Here is a 17,119-nt window from a genome sequence, read left to right as displayed (position 1 = left end):
TCAGGATGCTCCCTTCCTGGCATTCAACGCTAACTTCATATCCCTTGTGGGGCGTTGAATGCCCAATCCCCTCCTTGTCAGGCGTTCAACGCTAGTAAGGGGGTCTAACCAGAGTGTTCTGTCTTCAGTTCTGCATGCTTCTATCACTGTTCCAAGTGCTATACATGATCACAAACATTAAAAAGAAAGAGAAAAGCTAAAAAGGAATAACTAAAGCAGAGTCAAATGAAAATAAAGAAAATAATAATAGTCTAAGTATGGTTAGATTGCCTCCCAATAAGTACTTCTTTACCGTCATTAGCTTGACGGACAGCTCCATTACGGAGATAGATAAGGGCTCAGAATTTCACCTCGTACAGTGAACTTTCTTTCTGTGCTCTCATGAATGAGCTCCACGTGCTCTAGAGACAAAATCCTACTCACTTTATGTGGAATGATTGGACTCTTGGTGAAGACAACTCTCATGTTGGGTGAGAGGCCTTTAGTAGAGGTCTTCTTGTCCCTCCAGCCTTTAGGTACCTTTCTCTTAGTATCTTCCTCCCCAGTGCTTGATGATGGTTGTCCAACACCAAACTTAGAGTTGGTGTATGGGAGCTTTGTAAAGCTCTACACTGAGAGGGAAGGATGGAACACAATGTGCTGCACTATAGTACCAGCTCTGTCAAAGGGAGTCTGAGGGTTGGTATCTTGAACAAGATACAATCCTCATGTAGTCTTAAGACTAGCTCACCTCTTTCTACATCAATTATGGCCTTAGGAGTGGCTAGAAAAGGCCATCCAAGGATGATGGATTCATCTCTGTCCTCCCCTGTGTCTAGAATCACAAAGTCAGCAGGGATGTGAAGGTCGTCAACCTTCACCAGGACATCCTCTACCATGCCATACGCCCTTTTTTGGGTCTTGTCTGCCAACTTCAATGAGATTGTGGCACGCTGCACCTCTAAAATTCCTAGCCTCTTCATTACAGACAAAGGCATCAGATTGATGCTTGAGCCAAGGTCATATAGTGCCTTCTCAAAGGTGATAGTCCCTATAGTACAGGGAATCAGGAAGCTTCCGGGATCTGAAAGCTTTTGAGGAAGTTTCTTCTGGACCAAGGCACTACATTCCTTGGCCAGTATCACAGGCTCATCTTCCTCTTCTAACGCCTCTGTGGGAGAGGAGTTGGCTTTTAGTTTTCTGAGGATGGTCAGATACCGAGCAAATTGCTTTTTCTTGGACTCTTCATCCTCTTCTGAAGACGAGTATTCTTCAGATTCTTCACGTAGTAAAGGGGCGTGCAAGGTGGCTGTTTTAGTCTCCTCATGAGCTATGATTTCTTTGAGCTCCTCTAAAACATGCTCCTTTTTAGGTTCGGTTACAACCTCTATAGTGAGGGCCTTGCACTCTTCTTTTGGATTCCCTTCTGTGTTGTTTGGAAGAGTGTTAGAAGGGATCTCTGGGATCCTCTTGCTCAGCTGACCAATCTGTATTTCTAGGTTCCTAATGGAGGACTTAGTCTCTGTTACGAAACTGTGAGTGGTCTTGGAGAGGTTGGAGACTATACCAGCTAAGTCAGAGAGACTTTGCCTAGGTGTCTCCAATTGTTGCTGAGAAGTTTCGAATGGTTTATTGTTGAACTGATTTTGGTACATTCCATTCCGATTATTATTGAAGCCTTGTTGGGGATTCTGTTGGTCTCTCCACCCAAAGTTGAGGTGGTTCCTCCATCTTTGATTGAAGATATTTGAATAGGGATTTTTGTTGAAGTTTCTGGAGAAGTTTCCCATATAGTTCACTTCCTCCATGGTGTCCCAGGCGTTATCACCTGTGTTCACCTCATAGGCCGTCTCTGAGTAGTTTATATTATGTTTTGTTTAAGTTTTATTATATTTTCATAGATTTTAGCGAAAAATTCACATTTTTAGATTCTATTTTGAGTTGTTGCGTTTTATGATGATTTCAGATAATTTCTAGCTGAAATTGAGGAGCTTTGGAAAAGTCTGAGTTAGAGACAGAGAAAGGACTACAAATGCTGTCGGATTCTGACCTCCGTGCACTCGACGGAGCATTTTTGGAGCTACAGAAGTTCAAATGGTGCGTCCTTAATAGCATTGGAAAGCTAACATCCAGGGCTTTCCAGAAATATATAATAGTTCATACTTTGCTCTAGAAATGAAGGTTTAAAACTGGCATTCAATAACAGCACTTCACCCTCTTCCTGGCGTTGGACGCCCAAAAGGGAGCAGCTAGCGTCCAACGCCCAAAAAGGAGTCCAAAGCTGGCGTTCAATGCCCAAGAAGGGTACTAGCTCGTGGAGTCACCCTTAGCTCAGCCCAAACACTCACCAAGTGGGCCCGGAAAATGGATTTTCACACTACAAAACTAGTTTATCTTATTTCTGTAATTCTTAGTTGTTAGATTAGTATATATAGAACAAGGATCACCTTTGTTCAGAGGAGACTTTACCTTATACCATATTTTTGAACATTATTGTAAGCTATGAGTCACTAACCTCCTAGGTTAAAGTTAGGAGCTCTGTTGATTCTTATAGATTAATAATATCATTATTCTATTTCAATCTATGCTTGATTCTATTCTAAGATGTATCTTCGTTCTTCATCCTAATGAATTGGGAGTGTAACTTGACCGTCATTCCTATTCTACATGGGTTCTGGTGAGTCCTTGAGGGGATAGTACTGAACCACAAGCTTGATTATATAATTCTTAGAAGGCTAATCCATGACTTCGTTGGGGACTTGGAGACATCAGTTCAGCCGAGGTGCAGGGCAATTAGGGCCTTTGTGGTATAATCTAAAATCAATAGAGCAGCATTCTCTGATTTGGAAGATCCGACCTTATCTGTGGCGCTTTCAGTAGGATCACCAAGGGAATGGACTGCTGGAGCTTCACCTCCGTTCAGATTGGATGACCATTGACCCGGCGTTTGTTCTAAAGCAGAGGAGATTAATGACCACTGACCTGGCGTTAGTCACTTACAACCTGCCATGGAATGAATTATCAAAAGTTGAAGTAGACAGTGAGAAAAGTTGATCCAGAAGGAGAAAGCATCTCTGAAGCCTCAACTGTTCTCTCATCGCTGATTTCACATTTATCCAGTAACTTTATTTATTCTGTTTTTATGCATTTTTCACAATAACTATATTTTCTATCCGCCTGACTAAGATCTACAAGATAGCCATTGCTTGTTCTAGCCAACAATCTCCGTGGGATCGACCCTTACTCACCTGAGGTATTACTTGGACGACCCAGTGCACTTGCCAGTCTATCAATGTGAATATTGCGGAGTCAATTTTGTGCACCAAATTTTGGTGCCGTTGCCGAAGATTATTCGAGTTTGGCAAACTACCGGACTATCTTGTTGCTTAGATTAGGTATTTTTAATTGTGTCTTTGTTTTCTTTTTCAAAAACTTTTTCAAAATCCATCTTTTCTTTGTCTTTTACTGAGTCTAGTGCCAGTTCTTAAGTTTGGTGTTATTTGTGTGTTCTTTATTTTCTTTAAAATTTTTGAATTTATTCTTGAGTGTTCTTCTTAGTATTCAAGTTGTTCTTATTTCTTTTCTTTGTTTGGTCTACAAATTTTTATGTTTGGTGTCTTTTGGTGTTTTTCTTTCAAATTTTCGAAAAACTAGTGTCTTTGATCTAAAAATTTTAAGTTTGGTGTCTTTTAGTTGTTTTTCTATTTCTTCATTAATTCAAAAAAAATAAAAAAATATTTCTTTTATCTTTATTAAAATTTTTGAAAATCTTGTTTCTTTTCTTATTTTGATTTAAAAATTTTAAGTTTGGTGTTTTCTTGTTAGTAAAGTCAAATTTCAAATTTTAAATCTTATCTTTTTAAATCCTTTCAAATCTTTTTTTTTAATTTGATTCTCTCCTATCTTATCTTTCTTTTTAAATTTTAAAATTTAAATCTTTTTAAATCTTTACTATCTTTTCAAATTTGATTTTCAAATCTTTTTAATTTTAAATCTTAGCTAACTTATCTTCTTTTTAATTTTAAACCTTTTAATTTCAAATCTTCCCTTTCTTCTTAAATTTGAATTTCAAGAAAAAGTCAAACAAAGATTTTGAAAATCACTTTTTCTTTCTACTTTTTGGAAAACTACCTTTAAAATTTCCAAACTTTTTAGTTAATTAGTTGTCTGAACTTTTAATTTCCTTCTTGTTTTCGAATTAAATAAATAAATAAAATAAAAAATAAAAAATATTTTAATTCTAAGTTCCCTTTTTGTTTTTTAATATTCGAATTCTTTTTCTTACCCCTCTACCCGCATTCTTTTTTCTTCTTCACATCTCACTGGGAATTCTCTATATTTTGACATAGAAACTCCCGTTCTCTTTTTTTCTTATTTTTGTTTTTCATGTTTATGAGTAGGAACAGAGATAAAAAACCTCTCTTTGATCCTGATCCTAAACTTGAGAGGATCATAAAGAGGCATTTACAGGAAGTTAAAGCACAACACTCCGGAGAAAATCTCGCAGAACTTTTCGAATAAGAAGCTGAAAGTACAAACATGGTAGGTAATCAGAATGATGGAGGAGATGCAAGGAAGGTTCTTGGTGACTTCACTACACCCACTTCTGACTTCTATGGAAGAAGCATCTCCATACCTGCCATTAGAGCAAATAACTTTGACTTTAAGCCTTAGTTAGTCTCTCTAATGCAACAGAATTGCAAATTTCATGGACTTCCACAGGAAGATCCACATCAATTCCTATCTGAACTCTTGCAAATCTGTGACACTGTTAAGACCAATGGAGTGGATCCTGAGGTCTACAGGCTTATACTTTTCCCTTTTGCTGTTAGAGACAAAGCTAGGATATGATTGGATTCTCAACCTAAGGAAAGCCTAGACTCTTGGAAAAAGTTGGTCAATGCTATCTTGGCCAAGTTCTTTCCACCTCAAAAGATGAGCAAGCCCAGGGTGAAGGTTCAAACCTTCAGACAAAAAAAGGGTGAATCCCTTTACGAAGCTTGGAAAAGATACAAGCAACTGATCAGGAGATGTCCTCCTGACATACTCTCAGAATCGACTATCCTAGGTATTTTCTATGATGGTCTATCTGAGATGTCCAAGATGTCCTTGGACCATTCTGTTGGTGGATTACTCTACTTGAAGAAAATTCCTAAAGAGGCACAGAAACTCATTGAAATGGTTACCAACAACCAATTCATGTACACTTTTGAGAAAAATTTTGTGAACAATGGGGTAGCTCAAAAGAAAAGAATCCTAGAGGTTGACACTCTGAATGCCATACTGGCTCAGAACAAGATCTTGACCCAACAGGTCAATATGATCTCTCAGCATTTGTATGGAATGCAAGCTACAACTGGCAGCACTCAAGACACCTCCTATGATGGAGATGCTTATGATCCAGATCAACCCACGATAGAAGAGGTGAATTACATGGGAGAATCCTATGAAAATACCTACAGCTCCTCATGGAGGAATCATCCTAACTTCTCATGGAAGGATCAACAGAAGCCTGAGCAAGGCTTCAACAATAATCAAGGTGGAAGAAACCATAATAGGTTTAACAGTAATAAAGCATTCCCTTCTTCTCAACAAAATATGGAGACTTCTAAGCAGAGCCTCTCTGACTTAGCAACCATAGTCTCTGAACTCTCTAAGACCACTCACAGTTTCATAACAGAAACTAGGTCCTCCATCAGAAATCTGGAGGTACAAGTTGGTCAGCTGAGTAAGAGAATCCCTAAGACCCCTCCTAACATTCTCCCAAGTAACACTGAAGTAAACCCAAGGGAAGAGTGCAAGGCCATCACTGTAGACGTTGAGGCTGAATCTGAAGGGGATGTTCTGGCATTGAACACTAGTAATGGAGTCCCTACTAGGCGTCCAACGCCTAAAGAAGAACCATCATTGGCGTTGAACGCCAGTAAGGGAGTCCCTACCGGGCATCCAACGCCTAAAGAAGAACCATTATTGGCGTTGAACGCCAGTAAGGGAGTCCTTACTGGGCGTTCAACGCCCAAAGAGGAGCCATCCCTGGTGTTAAACGCCAGTAAAGAAGTCTTTACTGGGCGTTCAATGCCCATAGAAGATCCATCCCTGGCGTTGAACGCCAGTAAGGAAGTCCTTACTGGGCGTCCAACGCCCAAAGTGACACCACAGTTGGCGTTGAACGACATTAATGGGGCAGCTGGGTGTTCAACACCCACTAGAGACTTCCCTATTGAAGAACTGAAGGCAACTAAGGCTCATGAGGAGACCATAGAAGTTCCATTAAATGTCTTGTTGCAAATCATGGATTATGAAGATCACTCCTCCAATGATGAGGAAGAGGAAACTAGGGAAGAGCAAGTTGCTCAGTACCTAGGAGTCCTCATGAAGCTAAATGCGAAATTATTTGGAACAGAGATATTGGAGGAAGAACCTCCAGTGCTCACCAAGGAACTCAATACGTTGGTTCAAAAGAAACTTCCTCAGAAGCTGCCAAATCCCGGACGCTTCCTGATTTCTTGCACCATAGGCACCATTACCTTTGAAAAGGCTCTGTGTGACCTAAGGTTAGGCATAAATCTCATGCCACTCTCTATAATGGAGAGGCTAGAAATCTTTGAGGTACAAGCTGCAAGAATCTCACTAGAGATGGCAGACAAGTCAATGAAAAAAGCATATGGTCTGGTAGAGGATGTCTTAGTAAAAGTTGAGAACCTTTATATCCCTGCAGATTTTATAATCTTGGATACTGGAGAGGACGAGGATGAATCCACCATCCCTGGAAGACCTTTCCTAGCCACTACCAATGCCATCATTGATGTAGCAAGGGGAGAGCTAGTCTTGCAATTGCATGAGGACTGTATCTTATTCAAGGTACCTAGCCTTAACTCTCCCTCTGACAAAAGAGAGATGATTGTACAACACTTAGTGTTCCAACCCTCTCTCTCAGTGCAAATTTATACAGAGCCCCCAGACACCAATTCTAAGTTTAGTGTTGGGCAACCATCATCAAGAACTGAGGATAAATGTACTAAGAAGAAGGTACCTAAAGGCTAGAGGGACAAGAAAATCCCCACTGAAGGTCTCTCACCTGGCATGAGAGTTGTCTTCACTGACAACCCAGTCGTTCTACATACTGTGAACAAGATCCTGTCTCTAGAACATGTGGAACTCATCTATGAGAGCACAGGCAAGAAGTTTACTGTAAGGGGCAAAATTCTGAGCCCCTATCTAACTCCATAAAGGAGCAAACCGTCAAGCTATTGACGTTAAAGAAGCGCTTGTTGGGAGGCAACCCAACCTTAGTTAGTTATTTCTATTTTTCTTTAAGTTTATTTTACATAATTATTTCTTTAATTTTGTGATCATGGGCAGTAGTTAGAATAGAAACAGAGACAGTCAGAACTGGAAACAAAACACCCTAGAGCAGGTACCTTACTGGCATTGAACGTCAGACAAGGGGGCAGGAATTGGCATTCAACGCCCAAAAAGAGTGGCCAAGCTGGCGTTGAACGCCACACAAGGTATCCCCAATGGGCGTTCAGCGCCCAAGAAGAGTAGCATTGCTGGCGTTGAACGCCATCCAGGAGGCAGAGACCTGGCGTTGAATGCCAGGAAGGAGGTCCCCTATGGGCGTCAAATGCCCTATAAGGAGCATGAAGCTGGCGAGCATAAGCTGGGCATTCAATGCCCACAAGGGGGCAGGGAATTCGAATTTCCTAGCCTTCCAAGACCAGTGGGTCCCACAGAATCTCCACCTATCCCACCTTCTTCTTTCTCTTACTTTCACTCTTCCCCACACACTCTTCCCCATAAACCCTCAACCAATCACATCCATATCTCTTCCCAAAACCATTATAACTTCCACCAACCCCCACCCATTTCAAATTCAAAATTTCCCACCCAATTCCCCCCCACCATTCGAACCCTACCTCATCCCACCCTTATAAATACCCCTTCCTCCATCCCTTCATACACTCAAGCCCCACTTGGCCGAAACACTCTCTCCCTCCATCTCCCCTATTTTCTTCTTCTTCTACTCTTTTCTTCCCTTGTGTTCATATTTTGCTCGAGGACGAGCAAAGCTTTTAATTTTGGTATTGGAAAAGCCTTGCTTTTTGCTTTCTATTCACACTTATGGCACCCAAAGCCGGAGAATCCTCTAGAAAGAGGAAAGGGAAAGCTGTTGCTTCCACCTCTGAACCTTGAGAGATGGAGAGATTCATCACCAAAGCTCATCAAGACCACTTTTATGAAGTAGTGGCAAAGAAAAGGGTGATTCCTGAAGTCCCCTTTAGGCTAAAAAAAGAATGAGTATCCGGAAATTCGACGAGAAATCTGGAGGAGGGGTTGGGAAGTTCTAACCAATTCTATCCCAGAAATTGGAATCTTGATGGTGCAAGAGTTCTCTACCAATGTATGTGTCACTAAACGTCATGATACAAGTGTGAACCCAAGCCCCAAAACTTGGAGCACCATGATCCGGGAGCGACCCTTAGATTTCAGCCCGGAAAGTGTAAGGCTGGCACTCCATTTGCCAGTAATGCAAGGAGACCCACATTCTTACACTAGAAGAGTCAATTTCAATCAGAGGCTGGACCAAGTCCTTTTAGACATTTTTGTGGAAGGAGCTCAGTAGAAGAGGGATACTCAAGGCAAGCCTGTCCAACTAAGAAGGCTTGACCTCAAGCTTGTAGCTAGAAGATAGTTGGAATTCATCCAACACTCTATCATCCCTACTAGTAATCCGTCAGAAGTGACCATTGATAGAGCCATCATGATTCATTGTATCATGCTTGGGAATGAAAGCTGAAAAGCCTTCCCCCTTAGCAAGGTTGGCTTTTCCCCACCTTATATGTCACTTATGCAATTCAGCTGGAATTGTCATAGAAGGAGACATCCCCATTGAAGAGGACAAGCCCATCACTAAAAAAAGGATGGAGCAAACTAGAGAGCCTACACATGCACCTCAACAAGAGCGTGTGGAGCCGCCTTAACAAGAAATTCCTGAGATGCCTCAAGGGATGCATTTTCCTCCCCAAGGCTACTAGGACCAATTGCATACTTCTCTAGGAGAATTGAGCTCCAACATGGATCATCTGAGGATGGGACACCAAGAGCACTCCACCATCCTCCATGAAATAAGAGAAGATCAAAGAGCCATGAGGAAAGAGCAACAAAGACAAGGGCGTGTCATAGAAGAAATCAAGCGCTCCATTGGATTCTCTAGAGGAAGCAGCAGCCGCCGTCACTAAGGTGGACCTGTTCCCTTAATCCCTGTTGCCTATGTTATTTTTCTATTTTTCTATGTATTTTATCTTATTGTATGTTTCTAGTGCATGATCATCTTTATTTTATGTCTTAAAGCTATGAAATATTCCATGCATCTCTCACCTTGCTTGAAAGAAAATTTTATTTGAAAAAGAATAGGGAGATACTTGAATTTCGAGTTATATAATAAGAATAGTTCAATTATTTTGATGTGGTAGCATTGCTTTTACTCTCTGAATGCATGAATAAATAGTGCATATTTGATATTGGAGTTAAGAATGTTGGCTCTTAAAAGAATGATGATAAAAATGAAGTATTATTGGTTATCTGAAAAATCCAAAAATTGATTCTTGAAGCAAGAAAAAGCAGCAAAAAGAAAAAGAAAGAAAAAGAGAAAGAAAAATGGGAAAAAAAGACAAGCAAAAAGAAAAAGAGAAAGCCAATAGCTCTTTAAACCAAAAGGCAAGAGCAAGGATCCAAGGCTTTGAGCATCAATGGTTAGGAGGGCCTAAAAGAAACAAAATCTTGGCCTAAACAGTTCAAATGAGCTGCTTCCCTAACTATATGCTTGTGGTGTGAAGGTGTCAAGTGAAAAAGCTTGAGACTGAGCAGTTAAAGTCGTGATCCAAAGCAAAAGAGTGCTTAAGAACTCTGGACACCACTAGTTGGGGATTTTAACAAAGCTGAATCACAATCCGAAAGGGTTCACCCAGTTAAGTGTCTGTGGCGTTTATGTATCCGGTGGTAATACTGGAAAATAAAGTGCTTAGGGTCACGACCAAGACTCAAAAGAAGCTGTGTTCAAGAATAAAAAAGAACGAAACTAGGAGAATCAATAGTATCATCTGGATTATGAATTCCTAAAGATGCCAATTATTCTGAGCTTCAAAGGATAGTGAGATGCCAAAACTATTCAGAAGTGAATAGCCATTAGTCCCGCTCATCTAATTGAAACTGAGCTTCATTGAGAACTCTGAGATTTATTGTATCCTTCTCTTTTTTTATCCTAATTTGTTTTTGGTTGTTTGGGGACAAGTAACAGTTTAAGATTGGTGTTCTGATGAGCAGATATTTTATACGCTTTTTGGCATCATTTTCATATAGTTTTTATTATGTTTTGTTTAAGTTTTATTATATTTTCATAGGTTTTGATGCAAAATTCACATTTTTGGATTCTACTTTGAGTTGTTGCATTTTATGATGATTTCGGATAACTTCTGGCTGAAATTGAGGAGCTTTGGAAAAGTCTGAGTCAAAGACAAAGAAAGGACTGCAGATGCTATCGGATTCTGACCTCCGTACACTCGAAGGAGCATTTTTGGAGCTATAGAAGTCCAAATGATGCGCTCTTAATGGGATTGGAAAGCTAACATCCAGGGCTTTCCAGCAATATATAATATTCCATACTTTGCTATGGAAATAAAGGTTCAAAACTAGCATTCAATGCCAGCACTTCACCCTCTTCCTGGCGTTGGGCGCCCAAAAGGGAGCAGTTGGCATCCAACGCCCCAAAAGGAGTCCAAAGCTGGAGTTCAACGCCCAAGAAGGGTACTAGCTCGTGGAGTCACCCTTAGCTCAACCCAAACACTCACCAAGTGGGCTCGGAAAGTGGATTTTCGCACTATAAAACTAGTTTATCTTATTTCTGTAGTTGTTAGATTAGTATATATAGAAGAAGGATCACCCTTGTTCAGAGGAGACTGATAAACCACTATTTTATGGTTTATATTGTGTTTAATTGTGTGGTTTTATCATGATCCTTACCCACTTATTCATTAAATTAGCATGCATTTAGATTTCCTTCCTGAATTTATTACATGTTTGAAAACTGCTTCCTAGAGACTTTAATTATTTATTTTTAATTCTCCTTTATTCCATTCGATGCCGTGATCTGTGTGTTGAGTGTTTCAGACTTTACAGGGCATAAATGAGTTGGAGATTGGAAAGGAAGCTAGCAAAAATGGAAGGAACACAAGAATTTGAGGAGATAACCAGCGAGAAGTGACGCGGTCGCATGGCTCACGCGACCGCGCGAAGGAGAGCAAATCGCAGCGACGCGTCCGCATGGCACACGCGGCCGCGCAGATTGGAAAAGTTCTGGCGACGCGGTAGCGTGGACGACGCGAACGCGTGGCGAGGAAAAGCGCGAATGACGCGTCCGCATGGATGACGCGATCGCGTGACATGTGCGATCTGCATAATCTGCAGAATTCGTTGGGGGCGATTTTGGACCATATTTCGGCCCAGTTTTCGGCCCGGAACAGCAGACTAGAGTTAGAGAACATGCAAAAACAAATAACACATTCATTCGGAGACAATTTTTAGATCTAGTTTTACTCTCTTAGATTTTTCTCTCTAGGTTTTTAGAATTTTAATTTTCAATTGGTCTTAGCATTAGAACATTGAGAAGAGTTATTTCCTCATCAAGACTTCATCATTCTAGTTTGTTTTCTTAACTTGGTTTTCATTCTTCCATGTTCTTTGCTTTGTTCAATTTTATCATTCAGATACTTTTATGATTATTTAATGCAAGGATTATTTCTTTTTAATTTAATTTCAATTCCAATAATCATGTCTTCTTTTAATTCCCTTTCATATGCTATGGATTTATTATTTACACTGTGTGAGTAGTGGTGCACGAAATTGTGATCTCCAGGCTCGAACAAATCCTGGTAATGGCTCCAAAGCTTGGTGCTCTGATCTTAATTCATAATTGTCACAACTTCGATACAACTAACCAGCAAGTGCACTGGGTCGTCCAAGTAATACCTTACGTGAGTAAGGGTCAAATCCCACGGGGATTGTTGGTATGAAGCAAGCTATGGTCACCTTGTAAATCTCAGTCAGGCAGATATAAAACAGTGATATGGTTTTCGAATAATGAATAATAAAATAGGGATAGAGATACTTATGTAAATCATTGGTAGGAATTTCAGATAAGCGAATGGAGATGCTTTTCGTTCCTCTGAACCTCTGCTTTCCTGCTATCTTCATCCAATCAGTCTTACTCCTTTCCATGGCTGGCTTTATGCAAGGGCATCACCGTTGTCAGTGGCTACATCCCCTCCTCTCAGTGAATAATATGCTCACGCACCCTGTCACGGCACGGCTATTCATCTGTCGGTTCTCGATCATGCTGGAATAGGATTCACCCTCCTTTTGCGTCTGTCACTAACGCCCAACAATCGCGAGTTTGAAGCTCGTCACAGTCATTCAATCATTGAATCCTACTCAGAATACCACAGACAAGGTTTAGACCTTCCGGATTCTCTTGAATGCCGCCATCATTCTAGCTTACGCCACGAAGATTCTGGTTAGGAGATCTAAGAGATATTCATTCTAGCTTATTTCATGTAGAACAGAAGTGTTTGTCAGGCACGCATTCGTAGGGGAGATGGTGATGAGCGTCACACATAATCATCACCTTCATCACGTTCTTGGGTGCGAATGGATATCTTAGAAGCGAAATAAGATGAATTGAATAGAAAACAGTAGTACTTTCATTAATCTTTGAGGAACAGCAGAGCTCCACACCTTAATCTATGGAGTGTAGAAACTCTACCGTTGAAAATACATAAGTGAAAGGTCCAGGCATGGCCGAGATGGCCAGCCCCCTAAACGAGATCAATAGTCTCCTAAGATGAACAATGGAATAAAACTGAGACCAAAGATGGTCTAAAAGACTGGTAAGAGGTCCTATTTATAATAAACTAGTCACTAGGGTTTACATGAGTAAGTAATTGATGCATAAATCCACTTCCTGGGCCCACTTGGTGTGTGTTTGGGCTGAGCTTGAGTGTTGCACGTGCAGAGGCCATTTGTGGAGTTGAACGCCAGTTTTTGTGCCAGTTTGGGCGTTCAACTCTGGTTTTGGATCCTTTTCTGGCGCTGGACGCCAGATTTGGGTAGAAAGCTGGCGTTGAACGCCAGTTTACGTCGTCAATTCTTGGCCAAAGTATGGACTATTATATATTTCTGGAAAGCCCTGGATGTCTACTTTCCAACGCAATTGGAAGAGCGCCATTTCGAGTTCTGTAGCTCCCGAAAATCCACTTTGAGTGCAGGGAGGTCAGAATCCAACAGCATCAGCAGTCCTTCTTCAACCTCTGAATCTGATTTCTGCTCAAGTCCCTCAATTTCAGCCAGAAAATACCTGAAATCACGGAAAAACACACAAACTCATAGTATAGTCCAGAAATGTGAATTTAACATAAAAACTGATGAAAACATCCCTAAAAGTAACTAGATCCTACTAAAAACAGTGTCAAAAAGCGTATAAATTATCCGCTCATCACAACACCAAACTTAAATTGTTGCTTGTCCCCAAGCAACTGAAAATCAAATAGGATAAAAAGAAGAGAATATACTATAAATTCCAAACTATCAATGAAACAGAGCTCCAATCATATGAGCGGGACTTATAGCTTTTTGCCTCTTGAATAGTTTTGGCATCTCACTTTATCCATTGAGGTTCAGAATGATTGGCATCTATAGGAATTTCAGATTTCGAATAGTGTTATTGACTCTCCTAGTTCAGTATGATGATTCTTGAACACAGCTTCTTTATGAGTCTTGGCCGTGGCCCTAAGCACTTTGTTTTCCAGTATTACTACCGGATACATAAATGCCACAGACACATAATTGGGTGAACCTTTTCAGATTGTGACTCAGCTTTGCTAAAGTCCCCAATTAGAGGTGTCCAGGGTTCTTAAGCACACTCTTTGTTTGCTTTGGACCTTGACTTTAACCGCTCAGTCTCAAGTTTTCACTTGACACCTACACGCCACAAGCACATGGTTAGGGACAGCTTGGTTTAGCCACTTAGACCAGGATTTTATTCCTTTAGGCCCTCCTATCCACTGATGCTCAAAGCCTTGGGATCTTTTTTATTGCCCTTGCCTTTTGGTTTTAAGGGTTATTGGCTTTTTCTGCTTGCTTTTTCTTTTTCTTTCTATTTTTTTTTTATTTTTTTTCCTATTTATATTTTTTTTTCTTCTTTTTTTTTTCTGCAAGCTTTGTTTTTTGTTGCTTTTTCTTGCTTCAAGAATCATTTTTATGATTTTTCAGATTATCAAATAACATGTCTCCTAGTCATCATTCTTTCAAGAACCAACATATTTAACATTCTTAAACAACAACTTCAAAAGACATATGCACTGTTCAAGCATACATTCAGAAAACAAGAAGCATTGTCACCACATCAATATAATTAAGCTAAGTTCAAGGATAAATTCGAAACTCATGTACTTCTTGTTCTTTTGAATTAAAACAGTTTTTATTTAAGAGAGGTGATGGATTCATAGGACATTCATAACTTTAAGACATAGTTACTAACTACTAATGATCATGTAATGAAGGCACAAACATAGATAAGCACATAACATAGAAAACGAAAAACAGAGAAAGCAAGAACAAGGAATGAATCCACCTTAGTGATGGTGGCGTTTCCTTCTTGAGGAACCAATGATGTCCTTGAGCTCTTCTATGTCTCTTCCTTGTCTTTGTTGCTCCTCCCTCATTGCTTTTTGATCTTCTCTTATTTCATGAAGCATGATGGAGTGCTCTTGATGTTCCACCCTTAGTTGTCCCATATTGGAACTCAATTCTTCTAGGGAGGTGTTGATGTGCTCCCAATAGTTTTGTGGAGGAAAGTGCATTTGAGGCATCTCAGGGATCTCATGGTGATGAGCTTCTTGCGCCTCTTGAGCTCCATGACTGGGCTCTCTTGCTTGCTCCATCTTTTTCTTAGTGATGGGCTTGTCCTCTTTGATGAGGATATCTCCCTCTATGTCAATCCCAGCTGAATTGCATAGGTGGCAAATGAGGTGAGGAAAGACTAACCTTGCCATAGTGGAGGACTTGTCAGCCACCTTGTAGAGTTCTTGAGGTATAATCTCATGAACTTCCACCTCTTCTCCAATCATGATGCTATGGATCATGATGGCCCGGTCTATAGTAACTTCAGACCGGTTGCTAGTGGGAATGATTGAGCATTGAATAAACTCCAACCATCCTCTAGCTATAGGCTTGAGGTCCAATCTTCTTAGTTGAACCGGCTTGCCTTTGGAGTCAATCTTCCATTGAGCTCCTTCTACACATATGTCCATAAGGACTTGGTCCAACCTTTGATCAAAGTTGACTCTCCTTGTGTAGGGGCGTGTGTTCTCTTCCATGTATGGCAAGTTGAACGCCAACCTCACATTTTCCGGACTAAAATCTAAGTATTTCCCCCGAACCATTGTAACATAGTTCTTTGGATCCGGGTTCTTACTTTGATCATGGTTCTTGGTGATCCATGCATTGGCATAGAACTCTTGAACCATTAGGATGCCGACTTGTTGGATGGGATTTGTTAGAACTTCCCAACCTCTTCTTTGAATTTCATGTCGGATCTCCGGATACTCATTTCTTTTGAGTTTAAAAGGGACCTCAGGGATCACCTTTTTCTTGGCCACAACATCATAGAAGTGGTCTTGATGGGCTTTGGAGATGAACCTTTCCATCTCCCATGACTCGGATGTGGAAGCTTTTGTCTTCCCTTTCCCTCTTCTAGAGGATTCTCCGGTCTTGGGTGCCATCAATGGTAATGGAAAAACAAAAAAGCTATGCTTTTACCACACCAAACTTAGAATATTGCTCGCCCTCGAGCAATAAACAAAAGAAATAGAAGAAGAAGAAGAAGAAATATGGAGAGGGAGAGGGAGATGAGGTTTCGGCCAAGGAGAGTGTAGAGGGGTGTGTTGTGTGAATTTGATGAGGAATGGAGGTCTTTATATAGGGAAGGGAGGGGGGTATTGGTTCGGCCATATGGGTGGGTTTGGGTGGGAAATTGGTTTTGAATTTTGAAGGTAGGTGGAGTTTATGAGGTAGGTTTATGGGGAAGAGTGGATGGATGTGAGTGGTGAAGAGGTGATGGGAAAGAGAGTTTGAGGTGATTGGTGAAGGGTTTTTGGGGAAGAGTGTTTATGGGGTTGTGTGAAAGAGAGTGGTGAGAAGAGGTGAGTGGAGGTAGGTGGGGATCCTGTAGGGTCCACAGATCCTGAGTGGATTCTGTGGGGTCCACAGATCCTGAGGTGTTCAAGGAATTTACATCCCTGCACCATTAGGCATGTAAAAATGCCTTTGTACCCAACTCTGGGCGTTCAGCGCCAGGTTGGTGCCCATTTTGGGCGTTCAACGCCCCTTTGCTGCCATTTCTGGCGTTGAACGCCAGAACCATGCTTGTTCTGGGCGTTCAGCGCCAGGATGCTCCCATTCTGGGCGTTCAGCACCAGAACTATGCTCTGTTCTGGCGTTTGAACGCCAGACAGATGCTCCTCCAGGGTGTGATTTTCCTTCTGCAGTTTTTGATTCCGTTTTTGATTTTTTTGTTTATTTTGTGACTCCACATGATCATGAACCTAAGAAAACATGAAAAACAATAAAAATAAGAATTAGATAAACATTGGGTTGCCTCCCAACAAGCGCTTCTTTAATGTCAATAGCTTGACAGTGGGCTCTCATGGAGCCTCACAGATGTGCAGAGCTTTGTTGAGACTCTCCAACACCAAACTTAGAGTTTGGATATGGGAGTTCAACACCAAACTTAGAGTTTGGTTGTGGCCTCCCAACACCAAACTTAAAGTTTGACTGTGGGGGCTCTGGTTGACTCTGCTTTGAGAGAAGCTTTTTCTGCTTCCTCTTCATGGTTGCAGAGGGAGATCCTTGAGTCTTAAACACAAGGGAGTCCTCATTCCATTGAAGGACTATTTCACCTCTGTCAACATCAATCACAGCTCTTGCTGTGGCCAGGAAAGGTCTTCCTAGGATGATGGATTCATCCTCTTCCTTTCCAGTATCCAGGACTATGAAATCAGTAGGTATGTAAAGGCCCTCAACCTTT

The 17,119-nt window shown here is 40.9% G+C and overlaps 1 protein-coding gene across 1 annotated transcript; it reads right to left on the bottom strand.

Moving 5' to 3' along the window:
• Positions 1-644: 644 nt before the first annotated feature.
• LOC112786047 (uncharacterized) lies at positions 645-1,787 on the bottom strand. The gene has a single exon (XM_025829472.1). It carries the CDS (start codon positions 1,785-1,787, stop codon positions 645-647), a length of 1,143 nt encoding a protein of 380 aa, XP_025685257.1.
• Positions 1,788-17,119: the final 15,332 nt, after the last annotated feature.

This window comes from Arachis hypogaea, chromosome 20, assembly GCF_003086295.3.
Source record: "Arachis hypogaea cultivar Tifrunner chromosome 20, arahy.Tifrunner.gnm2.J5K5, whole genome shotgun sequence".
In the NCBI taxonomy this organism is placed as follows: domain Eukaryota; kingdom Viridiplantae; phylum Streptophyta; class Magnoliopsida; order Fabales; family Fabaceae; genus Arachis; species Arachis hypogaea.
The sequence above is the reverse complement of the archived record's forward strand: the minus strand, read 5'-3'. Positions and strand labels throughout refer to the sequence as shown.